Source organism: Microcaecilia unicolor, chromosome 11, assembly GCF_901765095.1.
Source record: "Microcaecilia unicolor chromosome 11, aMicUni1.1, whole genome shotgun sequence".
Taxonomy (NCBI): domain Eukaryota; kingdom Metazoa; phylum Chordata; class Amphibia; order Gymnophiona; family Siphonopidae; genus Microcaecilia; species Microcaecilia unicolor.
In genome coordinates this window covers 123,968,064-123,991,670 of record NC_044041.1, presented here as the reverse complement: position 1 = coordinate 123,991,670, position 23,607 = coordinate 123,968,064, and the positions used below count along the sequence as shown (strand labels likewise).

Genomic DNA, 23,607 nt, shown 5'->3' with positions numbered 1-23,607 from the left:
TCCTGCCCTAGCTAGCAGGCTCAAAATCTGTTTCAGTGAAGGCCATCCACAACCCCTGCTCGTTGGCTACCTCAGCTCTTAACATCCTATTTTGCTTTTTACAAATTTAACACAGCATCACCTAGGTCCATTTTCACGTTAAAATTTGGTCTCCTGTTGCTATTGACATTAGGGTTTAACACTGGTCTCTTCATACAGGCCCTCCAGCTTTTTTTTTTTAAGGCCTTTGCAACCAGTTTAAAATTTCGCCACTAAGGTACTATGTAAGCCACACTGAGCCTGCAAATAGGTGGGAAAATGTAACAAATAAATAAATAAATAAAATTGCTGCTTAGTGATTATTGCAACGCTGTTTCAGTTCATTTCCTTCTGATGATAGTAGAGCCACAGGGGCAAGGGTAAGCACATGACTGAGATGAGAGGTGCAGGAGACATTGATGTCATGGGTAGGGAGTATGAAGCACTAACTGCTGCTCAGCAGAAAAAGCCACCCATTAAGACAATTAGAGCAACCCTCATTTAGAATGGTAATGCCAAATAGGCAAACAAGCAAACAAAACCACAGTCCAAAAAATTTAAAGAAAAAAACCCACACTCACTGACCATTTCAGTTTTATAAATGATTTATTTACTGGTAACAGAATTGACCAGAAAGATTTTTAACAAGGAGCTACATCCCAACCACCTCTACCACTTCAGTAGCCAAACAAGCACAGATACTTACTATGTGTTCCGCATAAGAAATAGAGTACGGTGGGTCAGACCAGTGATCCATTGAACCCAGTCTCCGAGAGATGCCAATCCAGGTTCCTAGAAGTATCTGGAAGATCCATTCCTTGTTGCTCATGCACAGACTTAAAACGGCACAATCCCTGTATTTACCTGATTAATAAAATGTTTTAAAAAACCTGCCTAATCCTGTTTTAAAGCCATCTGTACAAGTGGCCTTTGATGCATTCTTTTCTAATAATTTTCACAGTTCAACCGTGCCTTGGCTGGAAACAAGGCCCCACAACTTTAAAAAATGTATTCTAAACTGCTGTTAGTTTCATGACATGACATGACCCCTTACCCACCCATGATTTTCCAAAACTCAATATCTCATCACCAAACTAGCCCACCGACACTCACCGAGTTGAGGATTTCAATGTATTGTCCACAAATACTGCAATCCCTTTGCTGAATCGTCATTTCTAATATGGGTTCCAGGATGGTTTCTCATCACAAGCAGCCTCACCCTTATGCATTAATATATCCAAAGAATCACCTCAACAGACTGCAACTTCTGAGATGGTGCCTCAGCCCTTCCCGCTAGGAAACAGCCAACTGATTGGCCAGTAGCTCTCAGGTTTCTTCTCCATCCTTCACTGCTCCATACAGGAACTTTGAGTTGGACACTTAACTCATTACTCAGTGTTAAAGGTTACAGTATCAGGTCTTTAGAACAGGCTACTATTTGATCACAGGATTGTTTCTTCTCATTATAAACATGCTAGGCTCAGGGAGGGGGAAGAAAAGGAAATGAATTCATAGCTCCTAACACATCTGACTGAAAACCTCTGCAGCAAAAGGTTAGGAGACATATGTGTCAGAGGAGTGGAAATGTTTCAGCAGAAATTCCCAAACCAAAAGTCATTCCATAAACAGAATGGCCTTGGGAACATACAAAATAGCTGCAGCATCCAACTTACTTATCTGCACATAATCTGAGCCATGCCTGTCTTTCCTGGGGCATTCATGTAAGGAGAAACCCTTAGGGGTAGAAGTCACATAATTTTCATGCTAATTCACACAGTGTACTTACTAAAATGGTCAATAAAGTGGTGTGGTAGCAATATATGTCCATTTTTAAAGGCAATAAATATAAACAAAACAAAAGAAAAAGGTGATACTTTTTTTATTGGACTAACTTAATACATTTAAAAGGTATCATCTTATTTTCTTTTTTTCTGTTTTATTTCTATTTACCACCTTTAAAATGGTCAGGAACCTGTGAGGAGAACAGACTCAGCCAGAAAACCAAAATGACCCAGACCATTCTCATTATTATCCCCCCCCCCCCAAGACTGCAGATCAGGCAAGATGCAGAAACCAGTCATGAAGTAGTGATCCTTCAGCATTCGCAGCGATTCCCGCTCTCAAGGATCACAGGATCACCTTGCTGAACTGGTAAGGAGGAATTAGAAAAGAGAGAAAATTTATATTTTATAAATAAACCACACCTAACTACAACATATATTTTGGATACAATAAAAATTAAGAGACTATGCATACATATCAGTGAGGTACCAGTACCACAATCTAATGCAAACAAGGAGTTTGTGCATGGTAGATTGAAAGCTGCCTATAGATGGGGGAGGAGAGGTTTGTGTATTATCTCCTCACTCTCCCAAGACAGTGGAAAAGGGCCATTTGGATGTCTTAGTGAGATTTATTAAGGATAAAGACAACTAGTGGTGGAATTTCTGGCAACATGGCTGCTGAGGGCATTTGGCTTGGAGATAAAGGTCAATCAACTGCATAGAAAATGGCTGCTGGGTCTGCAGAATTATTAGGGGCGTTGGGGATTCATTGCGAGTGAGGGGTTTGAAGCTAAGTGGATGTATTTTGAGCAGCTGTCCACCTTGGGTGATTAAACAATATATAACTCAAATTGTGAGCCCTATAAAGTACCTGTAATAGAAATTGTAAACCGCACAGTTGCCTCAGGGATCACTTGTGGTGGTGTATCAAGTACTGAAAATAAATAAATAATTACGTAAAGAGGGCACTGTTTGCAGCTTTAGTAAATCCATCACCAATGGCTCAAGTGGTTTCAGCAGAGCTAACAGAAAGTGAGCTGTGGTCCAACCACTTAAATAAAAGATTGTGTCACATGATGCAATCAAGAGTGGAGCGTGGTGAAAGGGCTCCCAATTTGCTCCGATTTATTTTGGTTAATTCATGTAGTGCAGGCTACTTAATCCAACTAAACAATATCTAAGGTGGCAAGGAAAAAATCTTGTTTCCAGACTTTGAATGGAGAAGGCCAAGAAAGATAAAGTGGCAGAGGAATGTGTAAGTTGTGGGAGACCACAGGGATCCAGCAAATGAATCTTCTTCTTTGGGGATGGGGGTGGAATTAGAAGATAGATTACAAGGTGGCTAGAGCCCAGCACAAGCTCCCTACAACAGCTTGGGAATGTTTATTTGCAATATTTTGAAATGTCAGTTACAGCGTGATTAGTCCTTTTTGTAAAACTGTGGGGAAGTGTACCCTATGAAAGAGACAAGATCACAGACACAAAAATCTAATATAGATAACAGTGCTCTGATGGTCAGACCTTGGTAGGGACCTTGGTTTCTGAGGGTACACTCCCATTTTGCTAAAAAATTGAATAAGTAAAAAGGAAAAAGACATTGTTGCCACTTGTCTTTTATATGACCCTTTGAGTTTATGTTTGTCTGTTTTCCAGTGCTTTCAGTATTAGGTTACCTAAGTGGACATACAGCCCATACTGTGCATCATAGTATTGCCATATCAGCCGACCAATGTTGAAGCCAGAGCAGATGCCTAGCCGTCACCGTCAAAGACATCTGTTTGGCAGACGCCCTTACAAAATCATAAAGAGCATCAGTCAAAAAGGCCAAAGCAGACTCCATCCGCGGGGCCACATCAGAGAGACGGAACCTTCCGAGGACTGCTCGACCACTTGCTGATGCCAAGATAAACATGCCCGAACTGCATAAGAAGTGCAAATAGCAGCCTGCAGCGCCAGGGCTGAAACCTCAAAAGAACATTTCAAAGAAGCCTCTAAGCGGCGGTCCTGCATATCTTTCAAAGCGCCCCCGAGCAGTCTTCTTAGTAACCGCAGTTACCAGCGAGTCCACTTTAGGCAGCCCAAAAAGAGCCAGGTGAGTTTCCTCCACAGGATAAAGTTGAGACATAGCTCTACTCGGGTCCCATCCGGATCTGACTACTGAGCTGTGATAAGTTCCTGAATGGACTTCATGGACCGGAATGCCCGAGTAGGCTTTCTAGTACTGGTCATCTTTGGGATTAAAAGAAAAGGCCGCAGATACTTCTGAATCTTCAATATTAAGAGCTTGTAAGAGATGGGAGTTTGTCTCGATGAAAAATACGCACCGCCTTAGGGTCATCCTGCTCCTGTGGCATAATTCCCCCTTCCTCTAGATCCTCCAATCTAGGTGTAGAAGATTCCTCCAAACCTCCAAAAAGGGACTGGGAAGGGGATTGCAGAGCTACCGAGGCAGCTTCAGACAGAGAGAGAGAGAAAAAAAAAAAAAGAAATCTCTTGCACATAGGGTCCGGAGAATCTGCAGGAGGCTCCATTCCCCTGCAGAGAGAGGAACCTGTAGGGCCGAGGAAACATAAGCAGGCATGGAGAGACTAAGGGAATCTGGGAGAGCTCTCATCATCAGGAAAGCCAGGAACATCAATACCACAAATTCAGGAGAGAAAGTCTCCCTGTCTGCCCCAGAAACAGAAAGAAATGCCAAACTCTAATCCTTTGCTGGCAGACAGACTCCTGCAATAATCTCGGCTTCCCTATGCCCTCTCTCTAAAGGGACTGAAAGCCTCCCATCTCCCGATACTTCAGAAAATGGCACCGCCGCTGAGCTCCAAAGCACAGGAAAGGTCCAAGCCCGCAGAAACCGCCACAATCCCCGGTGCCGAAGAATCAAAGCAGTTCGTGCTACACACTCCTGCCGCGGTCTTCCTCTTGCTGCAGTGGAAGCAACGCTTCACTGCCTCAGCCGCCATGAGCGAACAGCGTTAGAGCCCGAAACAAGCCACGGCGCACAGTAAACAAACTCACCCCGCTCAGAAGAACTGCAGTCGGGAACACCCCCAGGAGAAGACCAAACGAGCACTCCGTCCAGGACCCGGTTCGGAGGAGCTTGGGTGTACTTGCAGCGCCCAAGTCGTCTGAGCTGCCAAGTAAGTCTCAATTAAGCTTTTTTTTTTTGTCTGAGAGGAACACTAGGAGGCAAAATACAGGTACACAGCACCAAATACTGTGGAGCAGCTGGGAGATAGGGGGAGATGGGGTGATACAGGGTCCTGGAAACCAAGTATGCCTCCAAAGTGGGCATCCTCAGCCACATACCCCCTACTCAACTGGCCAAGCCCAGGAGCCTCCCCAAGAAATGAATCCAGGAGCTGGAAGAAATACCTCCACCAACTGCTGGAGATAGAGATATACTGAAGAGGGAAGGAGCTGGATGTCCAGAATCACTACCTTCTTTTAGTGTTCTCTATCTCCACCTGCTTGTAGGCAGATACAACCCACCAGTTCCTGGATTCATCTGCTGTTGATGCTAAGGAATTGCTGAATATCAGCAGCCAGCCAGTTATATCACACAATATAGCCAGCTATCTGCTAAGCTCTAGCCATCTATCTTCCACTGTTAAATGGTTTTAAATATTGGCCAGTATCTGGTTACTTTAACATTACATACTTAGTGCACACTAAGCTTTAGTTAAAGGGCCCCTAACAAAAGACAGCTGAGGGGAGATATGAAAGAGGTCTATAAAATAATGAGTGGAGTGGAACGGGTAGACGTGACTCACTTGTTTCCTCTTTCCAAAAATACTAGTACTAGGGGCATGCAATGAAGCTACATAGAGGCTCATTTTCAAAGCACTTAGCCTCCCAAAGTTCCATAGAAACCTATGGAACTTAGCCTCCCAAACTGCTTTGAAAATATGCCTCATAGTAAACTTAAAACAAATCTGAGAAAATATTTCTTCACTCAACGTGTAATTAAACTCTGGAATTCATTGCCAGAGAATGTAGTAAAAGCAGTTAGCTTAGCAGGGTTTAAAAGGTTTGGATGGCTTCCTAAAAAAAAGTCTATTGACCATTATTAACACGGACTTGTAGAAAATCCACTGCTTATTTCTAGAATAGGCAGCATAAAACGTATTGTACTGTTTTGGGATCTTGCCAGATACTTGTGACCTGGATTGGCCACTGTTGGAAACAGGATGCTGGGCTTGATAGACCTTCAGATTGTCCCAGTATGGCAATACTTATGTACTTAAATGCTAAGCGGTCCATTTTATACCTACAGGCTTCTTAGAAATTTAGCTTTAGTAAAAGAACCCCTTGCAGAACAGGGGCGAGAACAATGGTATCTCAATAATTCCTTCTTAAAACATTAGTGTGTCTTATTTTTGTAATTTTTACCTTTTAAATCAAGTCATGTAAAGCTTTTGGTTTAGATGATATACAATTGGGTGATTCAGCTTCTAAGGAGGCAGGAGACACAGCAACCTGGTAAGGATGGGTCAGATAGGTGTATGCTTCCTACTAGAGGGCAAACTATTTTGTAAGGAACTCACCATTGTTAACTCATATGGGACCTGGAATGGAGTAGCAGCCTAATGGTTACAGCAGCAGGCTATAAACCAGGGAGCCCCACTTCAAATCCAACTACCACTGATCTAAACATTAGCATTTTCCCAACCTGGTTTGGGCAGCAATGGGAGAGATCTCTGACTTCACTCATCATTGCTAAGCTGAGAGAACATTAAGGTAGTTTTAAGGGGTAAGAATCTCCCAGGCCAGCCACAGAAAAAAAAAAAAAAAAAAAGACTAGGCAGCAAAAGCAGGTCAACCATGAGGCTAAACTCAAGACTTCAGAGGCATAACATAAGCAGACTTGTTCCATTAACAACTCACCCTGGTAAGAGAGCAAGTTGAAGCACTCCAAACAGACCAGGCTTAGGTGACCTTCCAGTTCAGGCAGAGAAAAAATAAAATTGACAAAATTAGGGACCATACTGGCACAGCTGCTGAAACACAAAACAAGCAAAAGAGCTAGCAGTGTAAGGCATGCTTTGGGGAACCCAAAGTGTCTTCCATCTGAAAGGTTTATGAAGGCCCCTTATGCCAAGGGAGGCAAGGCTACTGAGGGGATTTTAGAATTTATATATTGCTGTAGGATACCTCAGCTTCCTGCACAGGTGCAAGAGATGTTAAATTTCAATATCAACAGTAGAAATTACTAGGACCATCTTGACCTTCAGCTACAACGGCCATGGCTGAAGAATAGCATCTATTCCTTTGGACTCAAACTCTCTGCCTCTTAATTGTTGTTGCTCACAGCTTTATTAGTAGTAACCGTGGTATTTGAACCGTCTACCTCTGCATTACAAGACCAGTGCTGTTACCACTTGGTCACAGCTGCACTTTGCTGAAGAACCGGGTCACCTTGGGATTGTAGAATCAAGCCATGAAATCCATCAACCTTATTCATAAAAAAGGTGAAGATCTAAATCCATTGCCCCAAGTACAAAAACTTTAAGATTGTGAGCCCTCTAGGGACAGAGAAAGGTAAAATTATGTCTTACCTGATAATTTTCTTTCCATTAGTCCCTCAGATCAATCCAGAGACTTGTGGGTTATGCCCCTCCTCTAGCAGGTTAGATAGAGAGAACTCAGAAGAGTTTGCTACAATAGAGCATGTGCAGCCAGCCTCACTTCAGTATAACGATACCAAAGCAGTAAGAACCATAGAACACTCTCCTGTCTCTGTAAAAGCAGCATAAACTTGGAAGAAACTCTCCGAGCTGCTATAACTTAGAAATGTAAATATAAACACACCCTAACAGCCTTACCCGTCCAGAGACAAAGGAACGTGAACAGAACCGACTGAAGTATACTGAATCCGATCAGAGATTACGAAAGCGAATTCCAGGGAGGGGCTCTGGATTGATCTGAGGGACTAATGGAAAGAAAATTATCAGGCAAGACATAATTTTACCTTCCATAGCGTCCCCAGATCAATCCAGAGACTTGTGGGATGTACCAAAGCAATCCTCATCAAGGGAGGGACCGGTCTACTCCGGCCGCCAACACAGAAGTCCCAAGCGCCTCTCGACGCGCAACATCAAGACGGCAATGCATAACAAAGGAATGCCAAGACGACGCTTAACAAATGTCCTCCAACGACACCAGACGACACTCCGCAAAAGAAGAGGCCTGAACCCTCTTGGAGAGTACCCGAATGTGAATAGGGAAAGACTCCCCCAACAACAGGTAAGCCCAATAGCCTCCCTAAGCCACCGATCGACCTTGGCCTTAGAGGTCATGTTCGCTTTCTTATGACCTGCGAACAGCACAAAAAGATGATCTGCTTTCGAAACGAATTAGTTGCCTCCAAATAACACATCAGAGGTCCCTTAACGTCTAAACCCCGTAGAGCTCGAAAACTGTGAGGGAAATCCTCTTGCTTGAAGGATGGATGGCAACACCACTCCCTGGTTAACATGAAAACGCGTAACTACCTTAGAAACCAAGGACGGCACCATTCGAATTGTCACTCCCGCCTCCAAAAAAACTGAGAAAGGGGCTCTGCACGAAAGGGCCTGAAGCTCAGACACCCGCCTGGCTAAAGCCATTGCCACCAGAAACACAGTCTTCAACTTGAAAACATTCAAGATCTTTACTCAGGGGCTCGAAAGGAGACCGCCGAAATGCCCTAAGGACCAGGTTCAAATTCTAATCCGGCACCATCGGAACCCTAGGAGGTCTGAGATGCCCTACACCACGAAGAAAATGAACGAACTCCGGAAGAGACACTAAGGAGTGGCTCCCCGAACGACCCCTCCAGAAAGCCAATGCCGCTAACTGACCCCTTAAAGTACTTAGCGACAGTTCCTTAAACATCACTTCCTGCAAAAAAAACCAGAATGGACCCAAGAGGGTCTGACTGAGGGGAAATGCCTGCCAAGGAACCCCAAGCCACAAACAAACTCCACACTCCATCATACGCAACAGAAGTGGAACATTTGCGCGCCTGTAACATGGTCCCAAGAACCGCCTCCGGCTATCCTGGACACCTCAGACGTGACCGTACAAAGGCAACGCCATAAGCCCATATGGAGCGTGATCTTTCACGACTACCGGCCCCTGATGGATAAGACTCGGCCAGTGAGACAGGTGGAACGCTTGTCGATCAGGAGGCGAATCAAGCCCGCATACCAAGGACATCTGGGCCAGTCCGGCACAATAAGAATTACCGGACCCGGAAGACGAGAGATTTCCCCACTACTTGACTGACCATCGGCTACGGAGGAAAGACATATAGAAGCTCCAACGGCCATGGCTGAAGAATAGCGTCTATTCCTTTGGACTCAAACTCTCTGCCTCTTAATTGTTGTTGCTCACAGCTTTATTAGTAGTAACCGTGGTATTTGAACCGTCTACCTCTGCATTACAAGACCAGTGCTGTTACCACTTGGTCACAGCTGCACTTTGCTGAAGAACCGGGTCACCTTGGGATTGTAGAATCAAGCCATGAAATCCATCACCGGAGTCCGCCAGCGATCCAAAATCTGGCTGACAGCCGGTGAAGAGAGCTCCCATTACCCGGCATCCAAGCGATTGAGACTGAAAAAGTTGGCCTGTACACTTAGCACTCCCGCTATGTGGGCCGCCGACAACCGAACTCGACGCTTCTTTGCCCCAAGAGACAGCACGGACGCCTCTTCTGCCAGCAGAGCACTTCGAGTTCCGCCCTGCCGAATGACATACGCTACCGCCGTCGCATTGTCGCAGAGAACTCGGACTGGTTGAACTCTCAACAACATCTCAAAAGCTAGGAGCGCCAACCGAAACGCCCGAAGTTCCATGAGATTGAAATGCAACCTGGACTCCGAGCGGGACCAACTCCCCTGAGCTGAGTGGCCGAGAACCACACGCCACTCCGACGCGGCAAGAGGCATGCCTTGAGTCAGTATCCGACCTGAGCCAACACCGCAGAGCAAAAGAAGCTCGCGGTGTCCAGGGAAACCGAATCGAAGAACCTTGGAAAGGGAAGACCAACGGCTGAGTAGATACCATTGCAAAGGCCAAATGCGGCCCCGGGCCCAAGGAACAACCCCTGAACATAGTCCAACGCTGTTGGAGCCTTCAGCCGAATGAGGGAAGAAACCTGGCACAGCTTCGCCCGTCGCTGTTCCGGAAGAAAAACTCCACCCTGACGGGTATCAGTCGTACTACCAGGTACACCAGAGACAGATGGTGTAGCAGCATATGTCTGTAGTACCATTGCATGTTACAAAAAGCAAGCTACAGTGGGTCGTGAAGCCGCACCCCTAGAGCTCAGTGCTTACTCTCAGCTGATTGCAACCACTATTAAGCTATCTGTACACTGAAGTAGCTCCTGGGCCACTCCTCATGAAATTTAGGTACCCCATAAGATGCAATTAGAGGTACCGGGAACGCTGCAGTACCAGGCAGCTGAGGCTAATATGTAAAAGTGTGGCCAGTATCAGTGTGGAGTGAGAGAGAGAGAGAGAGAGAGAGAGAGAGAGAGAGAGAGAGAGAGAGAGAGAGAGAGAGAGAGAAGAGCAAAATTTAAAACTGAAGAGTTCTGAAAACTGTTCCTGTCATGTAAGAACTACTTGGCCAAGCAAGCCATAAGAGATAATGAAATAAAATATGCCCCACTGGAAATCTAGCTGAGCCCACAGTATCTAATAAGATGGAAAAACCAGCCTTGAACCTATAACCTTCAGGCTGAAAGGTCAGCAGCCCTCCTCAATAAAACTAGATTGATGTAAACAATACCCACAGAGCAAATGCCACCAGGGGAGCCCAGAGGGTGAGGTTACCAAAGAAACCGAGAGAAACCTGAGAGGCCTGCACTAGCCTCAAAATGTAACATTTCTCACAGAAACATCTAGTCAACAGCCTTAAGCCTGACTACTAAAACACTGTACTGCCATGTCTGAGAAAGAAGAAGAGAGGAAGAGTGAAAACCTAGGGTAGGATCCCTAATCCTGATCCCTTCCATTAAAGATGTACACACCCCCTGAACCTCCTCAAGGAGGGTCCAGAAATAGTCTTACTGTAACTCACCTCGAGAAGCACAGGCATCTCTACCAGGAGACTTTCAGATAGGCAGTACTTTCCAAGCAGCAGCGTAAGGCTCTCACTCTCACGGCACAGCTGCAGGGGACTAAAGGGTCACCTACCTCGCCCCTGGAAAGCTGAGGAAGACTCAAAGCTGTGGAAAACCAATATGCAGAAACTGCAGTGCTCCACACTAGGTTCCCAATCACATTCCTGAAAGATCTACATATAAAACTGCCTGAATTGCAAGCACATCAGAACCCAGGGGAGCACTGGGGCCTCAGCAGTGCCATGTGGAGTGGCAATAAAGATGGAGCTATACTAGATTGTAAGCTCTTGAGCAGGGACTGTCTCTTTATGACACATTGAGCCTGCAAATAGGTGGGAAAATGTGGGATACAAATGCAATAAATAAATAAAATAAATGTCAGGTGTTCAGCGCTGCAAGTGTTTGGTAGCGCATACAAATGCTAATAATCAAGCGCGCACATACACCCAAGAACAGAATAGCCTCATGAACCTAACAGGCTTCCGCTGGCTCCTAGTGCCCGACCAAATGGAAGAGCTAACCGCAGAGGATATAAAATCAGCACTTACAATGCCTGTATAAAGAACGGAATCAGTTCTTCCCTTTAAAGAGCCTGGTCGCAGTGAGGGCAACTGCCTCATCTGCAGGCAACTCCCTCTGTTCAAGGTGCCCTGAAAAGGATTCCCCTGACCCTGGGACACCCTCCAAATCCATATGTCGCCCCAGGTTTATTATGGAGGGCTAAGTGACTTGCTCACGGACAGAAGGAGCAGCAGAGGGAAACGAACCCAGACAGCCAGGTTCAAAGCCTGCTGCACTAAACATTATGCTACTCCTTCACTCTACCAGCCCCTTAAACCCAACCAGGCCGTCTTAGGCGGCTTCTGTACGAACTCAGAGCCCGAAGCAGCAGAGTCTCGAAAATGGCTGCCTCCTGCCCATCTCCCTCAGAGCACAATAAAAATGCTTTGAGCAAAAGAGTACAAACTCCGGGGGAAATACCCCCATAATAGTCTTTTCCGGGAGAGAAATCGAGGCTTCTCTGTCGGAGAGAGCCCCGGCAGATCCCGCCGCCGCATCCAGAGACTGCGGCGCTAGCGAGAAAATGGCGCCGGCGGATCAACCGTTCCAGTCACAGACTTTCCCGCCATGCGAGAAACGATCCCTTTTGGCACCATGGTGCCCAACACGCGATCCCCTGATCTGCACTATGACTCACTACTGTCGCGGAACAAAACTTGCAGGGAAGCGACATGCCACCGTGCCCCGCAGTGCGAGCCGCGCTTAACGGACTCCAACAGAACGGACATAGCCCCAAAAGCCTTACCTTTTCCGCAATCCCAGCCCTACTCACGTTCCAATTAAGCTGAACAGAGAATTGTTCCAAGTGCCAAGCAAGCAAAAATGAGGCTGGACTGGAGAATAGTTCTGTCTGGTTCTTTTTTTTTTTTTTTTAAGAGACAGGAGAGGAATACAGCCAAAATCCTCAACAGAATTTAAGTAGGCTGACAGAGGGAGAAGGGTTGGGACCTGGCACCACCAGGTGTATCTCAGAATGTGCTCCAGCACCTCAACCCCAGAGAAAGCTCAACACACCGGAGGGAACGGGATAGGAGCCTCAGGCCACAGAGCTGCACTTTTATGCTCCCTTCTACCTGCTAGATAGAGAGAATACTGAAGTGAGGCTGGTTGCACATGCTCTATTGTAGCAAACTTCTGAGTTCTCTCTATCTAACCTGCTAGAGGAGAGGCATAACCCACAAGTCTCTGGATTGATCTGGGGACGCTAAGGAAGTATCCTATATAATAATTTGCAGCTCTGCACATCCATCTGGATGCCTGGGTTCGTAACACAGTTCCCATTGGTCCGCCCTGGGGATGACGTCCCAGGGCGGACCAATGGGAAGTGAGAGGTAAGAGAACCCAGCAGCAGCCACCGGAAGCTCCAGTCTGACGCCCCCTCCTCCGATTTGCTCTGCCCAAAATAGTTTTACCTCCTGCTCCGCCGGCAACAGTGAAGCCCTGCACGTACGGCCGCCGCTTCACATTGCCTTTGCTTTCGCTTCTGTTTCAGCTGTTCCTGTGATCCTGCCCTTTCGCAAACAGGAAATGAGGGCGGGACCACAGGAACAGATGAAACAGAAGCGAAAGCAAAGGCTGTCTGAAGCAGCATCCGTGCAGGAGGTAAAAACATTTAAACAACAGCTGGCTCATACGAAGGGGAGGGGCAGAGAGGGGGAGGGGTTCAGGTCCTGAAATGATTGGGGGGGGGGGGGGGGGGGTCCTGAAACGACAGAGGGGATCCTGAAACGACAGAGAGGGGCGGGTCCTGGAACTGGAAGGGGGGGTCCTGGAACTCGAATAGGAGGGGGGGGGGAGGTTTAGGGGTTAGGAAGTGGAGGAGGGGGAGGGAGGTTTAGGGGATGAGGGGCACCTGGAGCTCTGAGGACAGAGGGAGAGAGGGAAGGTGCCCTAGAACCTTGCTAGAGCCTGCTTCCTTTCTGTTGAAAACGGGCCTCTTTTACTAGTCTGCATATAATGTTTACAGTGTTACATAATCTAGTAGTGCTATAAAAATAATTAGTAACAGTAATAATCAGTATCTCAACCCAGTCCTCAGGGGACACCCCCACTGGTTCGATTCCCCGACGGGGAGCCATATATTAACAATATCCACAATGAATATGCAAGAGAGAGATATACTGCCTGTGGTTAAGCAGTTTACATATTATATAGAGGTACTTATTTTGTACCTGGGGAAATGAAGGGTTAAGTGACTTGCTCAGGGTCACAAGGAGCTGCAGTGGGAATTGAACCCAGTCCCCCCCCCCCCGGTTCACAGGCAACTATATTAACCATTAGGCTACTCCTCCATGCCTCCAAAGAGGCAGTGCATACAACTCTCTCATATGCATACTCATTGTGGATATCCTGAAAACCCAACTGGCTGGGTGTGCCCTAAGGGCTGAGTTGAGAGTCGAGAGTTGGACGGGGACAGAAATCTTACCCGTCCCCACTGGAATTTTACCCATCCCCATCCATTCCCGCAAATATGTAACCCATCCCAACCCGTCCCCACAAGAATTTAACCCATCCCCACCCATCACTGTAAGAATTTAATGGTACATAAAAGAAAATTCCAGTCAGCTCCCTCAGTCTGTCTCTGGATTTGAGCCACAGCACTGTAGGCAAGGAAGGAATGGACGTTGAAACTTGGAACACTCTGGTGTGCACATCTAAGATTTGTCTCTGATTTACTGGCACTGTGTGCTGAGAGGTCACCACATGCACGCGCCAGTAGGTCAGGTGACATCTAATGCTCATGCTTGTGTCAGAGCTGAGGTCTGCTCATCAGCCCGGGAGCAAAGAGGATTAATTGTAACATAGTAAGTGACAGCAAATAAAGACCTGAATGGTCCATCCAGTCTGCCCAATAGTCACACTCATCAATTCATGATTAAATCAACGAGTGTGATATTACATACTTGATTATGGTCTTTCTTTTGTGCTTCTGGAACATAGACCATAGAAGTCTATTTGGCCCTATCCTTATGTTCCAACTGCTGGAGTTGTCGTTGAAGCCCACTCCAGTCTATTCATCTTCTCATTTGTGAGACACAGATCATGAAAATCTGTCCAGAACTGTCCTTATGTTCCAGCCACTGAAGTTGCTGTCTAAGCCCTTTCCAGCCCATCCTAAACCAGACTTCCATATATTAGACACAGACCATACAAGTCTGCCCAGTATTGGCCCTAGTTAATCACAGCCAGAGTCGCCATCCAAGCATTACTTCACACATCCACACACATACAGCCATTTAAGGTTAGGTTTTTTATAAGTTCCATTTTCTAATTAGAGATCTTCTGTGTTCATCCCACGCCTTTTTGAATTTCATCATCATTTGTGTCTCTACCACCTCCTTAATGGAAAATTTCCCACATTTGTGCTGTTAAAGCAAGGAGGAGGAGGAGAAGACAGCACTCAAAGAACTTGGTACTCGGTAGATGAGAGGCTGGTGCAGGTGTAGCTTACACTTCCACAGGAACCTCGAAGACCTGCTTCCATCCCTATGGGAAACCCAAATAACTGCTTCCATCCCTGCGGGAATCCCGCAAACCCCGTTCCCGTGCAGCTCTCTAGTTGAGAGCCACTGATCTAAATCACTGTGACCCCTACAAGCCTATCTCACAGATTAATGCAAAGATACTGGCCAAGGTACTTCATTTAAGGAGTAATGACCCTATTAGCTAAAGATTAAATAAAGTTAACCAAGGACTCCTAGTCTGTCAACAATACTTTGGACTGGAGGTTTTCATGCTCTGCAGAACACAGATTTGCAGGATTAATGGCCTGGATTAGGGCACTTTATAAATACCCATGTACCTCAGTTGTGATGGATGGGATTTCCTTGGCCTCCTTCACTATACAAATAATGGAGTTAGCAGATAGTCATGCCAGGTGCTCAACTTGGCTCTAGATATCTGTACAAAAGCCTGGGAGGGTGATGACAGAGGAAATCACACCAGAGGCACATCAAATACCCAGGAACAATGTAGAAAAAAAAAGGTTAACACACCCAGGACAAACCATTAAGTTACCAAGCTATAATCTGCAGTGTGTGGGAGGCGGGGGGGGGGGAAGAAGAGCTGGAGACAGACGCAAGGTTCAGTCTTATGAACTGGGTCTTGGACTTGTTAGACGAGGGTTCAAACCTCAAAAACTGGAGTATGTAATAAGAGCCAGAACTTGTGTATAAATTACTCTGTTGTAGCTTGCAAGGTTCAGTGTGGCCAACCTGAAGAGCTGGAGAGGGTGTGGGAGCCCAGTGACCCTTTATACACAGGGTGGGAAAGGGATGTAGTTCAGTCCTTTGGGAGAACACAGGAAGAAAATCAAGCTATTATGGGCTCATACTCTCCATTTGTGCTTGCTAGGTAAACGGGAACAAGAAATAATTTTAGAAAACAGGTCATCTTCAACTCACACTTTAAATGCAGTGCAATTAACCATAACTTTTTTTCAGGAAAAAAAAATCCTGAATTTGTATCTAAAATAGCAAGGCTCAATGTCACTGCTAGTATATTACAGGAGAAATGAGAAATAGATAATGCTGTGGAGTGGCCTAATGGTTAGTGCAGCAGGCTTTGATCTTGGCAACCTGGGTTCAATTCCCACTGCAGCTCATCGTGACTTTGGGCAAATCATTTAACCCTTCATTGCCCCAGGTACACTTAGATTGTGAGTCCTCTAGGGGCAGAGCAAATACCTGCATTTAATGTGTACAGTGCTATGTATGTCTAGTAGCGCTATAGAAATTAAGTAGTATGAACCAGTTACTGGAAATAGAGAAACACCAGGGATCTGATTTGGCTTTTTCTGAGGACCTCACAATGTACCATATGTTAACAATTATAACTTGTATTACTAACTGTACAATCCCTCCCAAGATATATTTGGAGGATGATTCTATTAAGGAGGCATCAAGAACGCAAATAAACTGTGGTGTTTTAGTCATTTATGCATCTATGAGGTCACACATGCACATAAATGGGGCTCTTGTCCCCTGGGAACACTTTTACAACTACATGTGTAAAATTGGTGATGCATGTTGCTGGTGGATGTGAATGTAGACAGGGCTGATGGTGGCTGTGGCCAATTTGCTGCACAGGCATACAGAAAAGGCAGGAGAGCACATTAGTACATCGTTTTGCATTTTGATACCTTTTGACCAGCATTCTTAATTGGGTAGTTATGTTTACTAGGTATAGATGAGACGGTATAAGATTGGTTTTGTCTTTCTAAATGCAGAGGATTTAGAAGGCAGCCCAAGGTTTGGAGGACTCTGATCTCTGTAGATGTGTAGCATAGGGTTCATCACACTCTGTTTTAATGTAACATCTACATGCAACCTTTGGCCATTCTCTTGGCAGAAGTGTTATTCCTTTTCAAGTGAATGTGGAGATGACATCCAAACCCTCCAGCTGGGCACATGTCCAGAGTGCCAATTTTGAGTCTTGTTTGCAGTTGATGGGTGACTGGATGGACACACATGACCATATAGGTGCTAACAGTGGTGCAGGATTTGTATGAAACAGAACTCAGTTATTTGGTAAAGCTCAGGTAATAGTGGTAGGTGCAGATTTTTTTTATAAGCTCCATTTATTACAGCAAGTTAAGTCTTAGCTATGTTCATTCGATTTTAGTGTTACTAATGCTCATTTTATTGGGACTACACTACAACAATGCCTTTGTCACTGATGTGACTAGTATAGGTCAGACTGACCCCAACTTAAAGTTACACTGGCTCCCAGTATTGCATTTAATATCTGCCTCTCACATTTAAGGTATCATATAAATAGTAGTAGTAGCAAGCTGAGAGACGCGAGGGAGTTTTTGGAGAATTATGTTCCTAAGCACACAACGCAATCTACGGGGTTGAAATAAATTGTAGGTCTAGGTTTATGTGAGATGAGACAGGGCAGATAACTTCTCTAGCTAGGATCAAGCTATACCAGTGCTGCAGGACATGTGTTTGGAAATGGAATATTCATTTTACGTAATAAGACCTTGGCTAGAGGAGGTGGCTTATGAGACTGTACAGAGACAGTCTTTCTGCACGCAACTTTTAAAACATCTATTCAACAGAAGTTAATTGTGAGGGCTTGAAAATGCACAAATGGCTTACCAGTATTATACATATAAGCATCTCTACACAGAGATGTCTTAAAAGTCCCTGTAGACAAGTAATATAGGAATATGCCTAGCCAGAATTAGTGTTCATTTTGTATGGTTCACATGCTCAGGGGGAAGAGATATCATTTTGAAGAGAAAAGTTCTTTATCTTCTGGACTCTAAGAAATTTCCGGTTATCTCAGATATTCAGCAAATTCCAAATCCAACACACACACACGCATGCATGTATGTATAGAGGAGACTGCATCCTCTCATACAAGCATCAAACACACACGCACAAGCATTCATTAACTTACATAAAAATTAACACTGTTCAGTTGATATAAGAGCTTCCTGTGCTCCCTCCTCTATGCAAGGTGCTGGGACACCAAAATCCTCCATGCATCTCTCCTATGCTGTTGTCAGCAGAGGAGAGAAATAAACAGTCATTGTGTAAAAAGTATATAGTTCTCCCTATCCCTCTCTAACCTGTTAATTCATGAAAAAAAGCCATATACTAAATAACTGCTCTTTGAGTCTCGCTGAAGAGACTTTTCATGTCCCGAGGTATGCTTCGTATTTTCAAACTTCCTGTGGTACATGTATACTTTTTAGATATGACTCCTTAAGGACCAAGGGTTTGCAAGAACGTTTAGTACATCTTAATGGAAGGGGAGAGGGAGATATATGCAATTTCTAAATATTTACACTGAGCTGCATATATCTTACGATGGACATATCTTTTGAGGGGACATTTGACTTTTGTACCTTTCAAAGGTCACAAGTGATTTAGAGGCGTATTGTTTAAATTTTCCACAAATACTAGGGGCATGCAATGAAGTTACAAAGTAGTAAATTTACAACAAATAAAAAAAATATTTCTTCACTCAACGTGTAATTAAACGCTGGAATTCACTGCCACAGAATGAGGTAAAAGCAATTAGGTTAGCGGGGTTTTAAAAAGGTTTGGATAGCTTCCTAAAAGAAAAGTCCATAAGCTATTATTAATATGGACTTGGGGAAAACCCACTACTTGTTTCTAGGATAAGCAGAATAAAATGTATTGCACCGCATTGGAATTTTGTCAGGTACTTGTAACCTGGATTGGCCACTGTTGGAAACAGGGTACTGGGCTTGACGGACCGTCAGTCTGTCCCAGTATGGCATGTTCAAAGCACTAAGACTTACAAAGTTAAGAGTAACCTATGGAACTTTGTAAGTTTACGTGCTTAACTCATTTTGCTACAAGAAAAGCATAGGGGCAAATTCAACTCCTAGCCTGAGTAGCACTAGGCTGATTCCAACAAAATACGTCTGGATATATGGCAAAAATAGCTCTAGTTGGATGGATTGAAATTAGACTCTTTTTTAAAGACACCTGTTAGTAATGTCACTTTCCATTGGTTATTATTGTCAGGCCTCATATTTATAAGGGAGGAAGCCCTCTTCCTATAATTCTACTCTTCTGCTGTCCGTGTCTTGTGTATCTGTGTGTTGGGGGGGGGGGGGGGGTGACTGACCTTAGAGGAGAATATTTAAAAACATTAATGAGTAATGAGAGGTTTTATCATTTACTTACCAAATATATTGGCTATTTTCCCTACTATCATGGGCTACAGAACCATGCAAGTATAACTGTATTGCAGCATTAACAGCTCCAACTAAATCCTAGCATACTACTGAACCAGGATGGGCTTGGTTAGAGCAGAAATTCATTCAACTTCCAGCACACTGGATCATTATTATAATGCAACCTTCCAAACATGCTGGATGGGTGGAAGGAATTTAGTGCTTAACCAAGGGAGTATTTGTTCATGTACAAAGAAAGATACTATAGAAAGCAGTGTGCCCCCACTAAGGTGTCTGCAAGCAGTTGGGTGCACACATGGCCCAGAATTAGCAGAAAAAAAAACAAGCTTCACTGCTTAATACTGAACACCCAAGGGGAAGAATGTGCAAAAGGGTAGGAAAGATGGCAGTACCTCAAAGAGAAGTCAAAGCCATCATAACAAGCAAAAAAAAAAACAAAAAAAACTTACAATCCTGCTGCCTCCCCTTCCCCCAGCACGCTGTCTGAAATAGGCCATTCGAGTCCAGCTACCTTGTACTGTAGGATCCATCGCAGTGGCCAAAATGTGCATCCAGTACCCCTACGCCCATTCTGCTGTGATAAGAATTCACAAGGAAAAAAAAAAAGAAAAGAAACAGAACAAAAAAAACTTTGGATGAACAGGGAGAAACAGAGCACCCCCTAGCGGCCGAATTCATCGTGCCGGTCGGAGTCTGCGGTCCTGCCGTCGTCTCTGCGGCAATTTTGCGTGACCGGGACGTCATCGTTAAATTTTAAAAGCTGAGACACGATCGTGTATGTCAAATCTCAAGAGCGGAGACGGAGGAAAGTGTTAGGTAAAAGACGTTTAATCAGCGCAAAAAAAGTTGAATTAGCGTAACAAACTAATTTGATTATCAAATGTACAAAAATGTACCAACTTTACCTATAGTTACAGGCACAGGAAAGCGGAGAGAGAAAACATTTTGTATAAGCCACAATTTAAATGAGCATTGTGAAATTTTAAACTCAATACACAGGATGGAAAGGCAAACAAATTCTAGAAAGAGCAAGCAGTTAAAATTTAAATCATTTTTCCCTCAAAAATAGTTAACATTGGTTTTCTCTCTCATTTTATGCGAATCGGCATCGTCCTCGGTTCTGCTGGCGTGATGTCGGCTTGTCTTTCGGAGGTGCGACGACTGGAATTATTTTTCCTTTCCGATACGTAGCAGTCAGTCCATATTTAAAAGAATTAAACAGGCACTCCGTCCCCACCCGTACAAAGTTTCTTCCCCATCCTGTCCTATTCACTTCTTCTGAATCAAGCTGACCTCTCCCTTTTGGCCAAATCTTTGACTGAACAGGATCACTGTGCATGTCTAAAGCCTCTACATAAATATAGGAAAAGCTAGGACAAGCTTTACAATAGTTAATCCAGGATCTTTTCTAGTAGAATGGCTCTCTGCTCTTCAAGGAGTTTCAGTAACTACAGTTTATTTTTTTAACAAATGTGATTAAGCTTAGGAGTATGGGGATACATACAAGGCATACCATTTCAAAACTACCTTCTCTCACCAGCACAACTACACTGATGAGTTACTATTTCTAAGATTATAAGGGCAGCACTGTTTTACTCCCCCCCCCTCCAAATTACATGGTAGGACCCAATTTCTGCTTTCCTAGACAGAATGGAATGAGTTCACAGATTATGTGGAGACCCAGGGCTATATCACATCGGAACTGCTCAGCAACTTAGCTGCTGAGCACTTCAGATAACTTCCTAGTTTAACTTCCCAAATGTCTAACACACTACCATTATCCTATTAGTTACAAAAAGGGGAAAAAAAAAAACCCCCAAACGAAAAAAAAAAGGAAAAAAAGAAAAAGAGCCCTCATGTGGAACGGACAACTGGGTGTTTTTAGTACGATTGGCCATACTGACTCAGATAACTGGTGTATTTATCATAGTAATCATCATTGTAGCCATAATGTGAGTAGGCAGAAGAATAACCTTGGCCATAACTGTGGCCATAGCCTTGGTTGCCACTGTAGAGATCCCCATACTGGGCTGAGAGTGATGACCTCCTACTTATAGGGCTCCTATCTCTATAGCTGCTTCCCAGAGAACTAGTTGCAGCAGAAAGTGCTGCAGAAGCAGATGGTGGGGGTGGGGGCGGAGGCAATGCCCTTTCATAGCCTGACCTGCTTCCCAGTGTGGTGCGGTCATACAAGTCGTAGGGGTACCTGTCATAGTAATCCCGGTCATACCAAGACCTGGCAGAGTAGTGCGAAAAAGGTGGAGGCGGTGGTAGGCGTGTCCGGTGAAAGAGGTAGCTGGGGTGCGGTGGAGGGGGTGCAATTGGGCCTCCCCTGCCCATCCCCCCTTTCATTGCATTGTTGCTCTTTGAAAGGGTGACAAAGATCTTCTGGTCTTCCAGTGGAGTGTCGTTGAGGTGCAGAATAGCGTCCATGGCTTCCCGCTCCTTGGCCATATGGACAAAGGCGTAGTTCTTCACAATATCACACTCTACTACTTTGCCAAACCTCTCGAACAGCTCCTTGATCTGGGAAGTAGTGGCCGAGCTGGCCACATTGCCCACATAAATCTTGGTAGCATTGCGGATCTTGGAAGTGGCATACTCCACTGTTAGATGAGCCCCATGGAACTCGTGCTTGTGTAGCTCACTGATGGCCCGGTGGGCCTCATCCTCCTTCTCCATGTGCACAAAGGCATAGTTCTTCAGAATATCACATTCATTCACTTGCCCAAACTTTTCAAAGAGTTTCTTCAGCTCATCGCCTGTGATTGCAGGTGAGACACCACCCACAAAGATCTTCACCATTTTTTCACAAAGGTTTCTGCAAAGAAAAAATATATACAATTAAAAATGGTACCTGTAAGACAACAAAAATAAACTTCTGTAAATGTTGCACTGGCTCAAATACAAATAAATTCACACAGATTATTAACTACATTTAATTCAGTTACAAAAATATGCCACGTATGTATTTTGGCAAAATAAACTTCGTGGAGGAGTGGCCTAGTGGTTAGGGTGGTGGACTTTGGTCCTGGGGAACTGAGTTCGCTTCCCACTTCAGGCACAGGCAGCTCCTTGTGACTCTGGGCAAGTCACTTAACCCTCCATTGCCCCGTGTAAGCCGCATTGAGCCTGCCATGAGTGGGAAAGCGCGGGGTACAAAAAAAAAAAGTTACAGTGATCATCAGTCCTTGAACTGGAAAACGCCCTATGACACGATAAACAGAAAGAAAAAGATTGATAAACCCCGGCTTACTAAAATATTTAAAGAGATCAAGGTACGCTACCAGGCCAGTGCTAAATAAGCTAATTCAACGGAAAACAGATACAAATGAGAAAACATAAAAACCCTAGCAGGGCTTCCAAAGACGCAGAGAAATAGGCATAACAACGCAACGAGAAGGCAAGCATAGAATAAAGACAAAAAAAGGTACAAACCGAAAAAAAAGAAAACACAGCAACAAAAACAAAGAGAAATCCTCAACAGCGAATGAGAAAAAAATATAATAAATTACATAAAACAAACCCGCAAAACTAGAGAAATGCAGACGAACAAACTCAATCCTCCTAATCCGGCCCTCAGTTGCACCACTCACTCCCGCAAAGAACAGGCCAGAACCCGCGCGCGCCCTGCACATGCGCAGTACTCCGATGCGTAAAAAGAAACCCAAGTAACAGCCATCTCAAGAGCATGAAGGCGGGAACGAATGAACGTTCGAGCGCCCGCGTCAGAGAGAGCTGCACAGACTCAGGCTCCTTCTGCCGGCATACGCTTTATTGTTCCCCCTTGCAAGATTTTCCGAACCGTTCTCACCACAAAAAAACAGAAAATCCCCGTCTATCTAGCTCAGCAGCGCACTGCCTGTGTTACCACGTCTGTCTCAATCTCTCCTGACGTCGGAAAGAGGAAACGGAAACAGCTAGCCCTACTTTTTTCTTAACCTCCCTCCCCCCCCCCTCAACTCTGAAGCACAATCAGGAGCCGCCATGTTTTTAATATCACGTGATGGGGGCATGGGGCTGTGAGCATGCTTAGATCAAAGAGGGCGAGAAGCCGACTATCGGTCGGTTGGTGGGCGGGGGAGGGGGCTAGAAGCCTACAAGGAAGAGAGATCAGCCAAAATGCGGTAGGATTAAGAAGAACACAAGAATTACAATTCTTGATCAGAGCTAAGGTTCATCAAGCCCAATATTCAGTGGCTATTGGCCAATTCAAATCACAAGCACCTGGGGACATCCTCAAAAGTAGCTAGATGTTGTTTCCCAGCCGTCCCCCCCCCCCCCCCCAGGGTAACCCTACCCCCCCCCCCCCTTTGCTACCCCTGTTCAAAGATCAGTCAATGTAGGGGTAGAGAATGACACAGGGATAAAATTTGTACCCGTTCACACCCTATCCCCGCAGGCTCTGGTGCCAACCCCGTGGGCTCTGTTCTCATCTGCAGAAGCCT

The 23,607-nt window shown here is 45.0% G+C and overlaps 1 protein-coding gene across 7 annotated transcripts; it reads right to left on the bottom strand.

The window, feature by feature from the left end:
• Positions 1-344: 344 nt before the first annotated feature.
• LOC115481234 (RNA-binding protein 4.1-like) lies at positions 345-23,064 on the bottom strand. Of its 7 annotated transcripts, none has more exons than XM_030220346.1 (5): positions 22,974-23,058; positions 21,366-21,980; positions 19,671-19,733; positions 6,690-6,740; positions 345-2,166 (listed from the first exon to the last, which is right to left on the bottom strand). In XM_030220346.1, exons 2-5 carry the CDS (start codon positions 21,962-21,964, stop codon positions 2,154-2,156), a joined length of 726 nt encoding a protein of 241 aa, XP_030076206.1. In that variant the 5' UTR covers positions 21,965-21,980; positions 22,974-23,058; the 3' UTR covers positions 345-2,153. The 7 variants fall into 7 exon arrangements, with proteins under 7 accessions (XP_030076206.1, XP_030076207.1, XP_030076208.1 ...); XM_030220347.1 differs by having other exon boundaries at positions 19,671-19,730; XM_030220348.1 differs by lacking the exon at positions 345-2,166 and adding an exon at positions 2,715-2,736.
• Positions 23,065-23,607: the final 543 nt, after the last annotated feature.

What these genes read in the sequence shown, in the direction of transcription:
- LOC115481234 (XM_030220343.1), bottom strand. Translation starts at nt 21,964, where the DNA reads ATGGTGAAGATCTTTGTGGGTGGTGTCTCACCTGCAATCACAGGCGAT.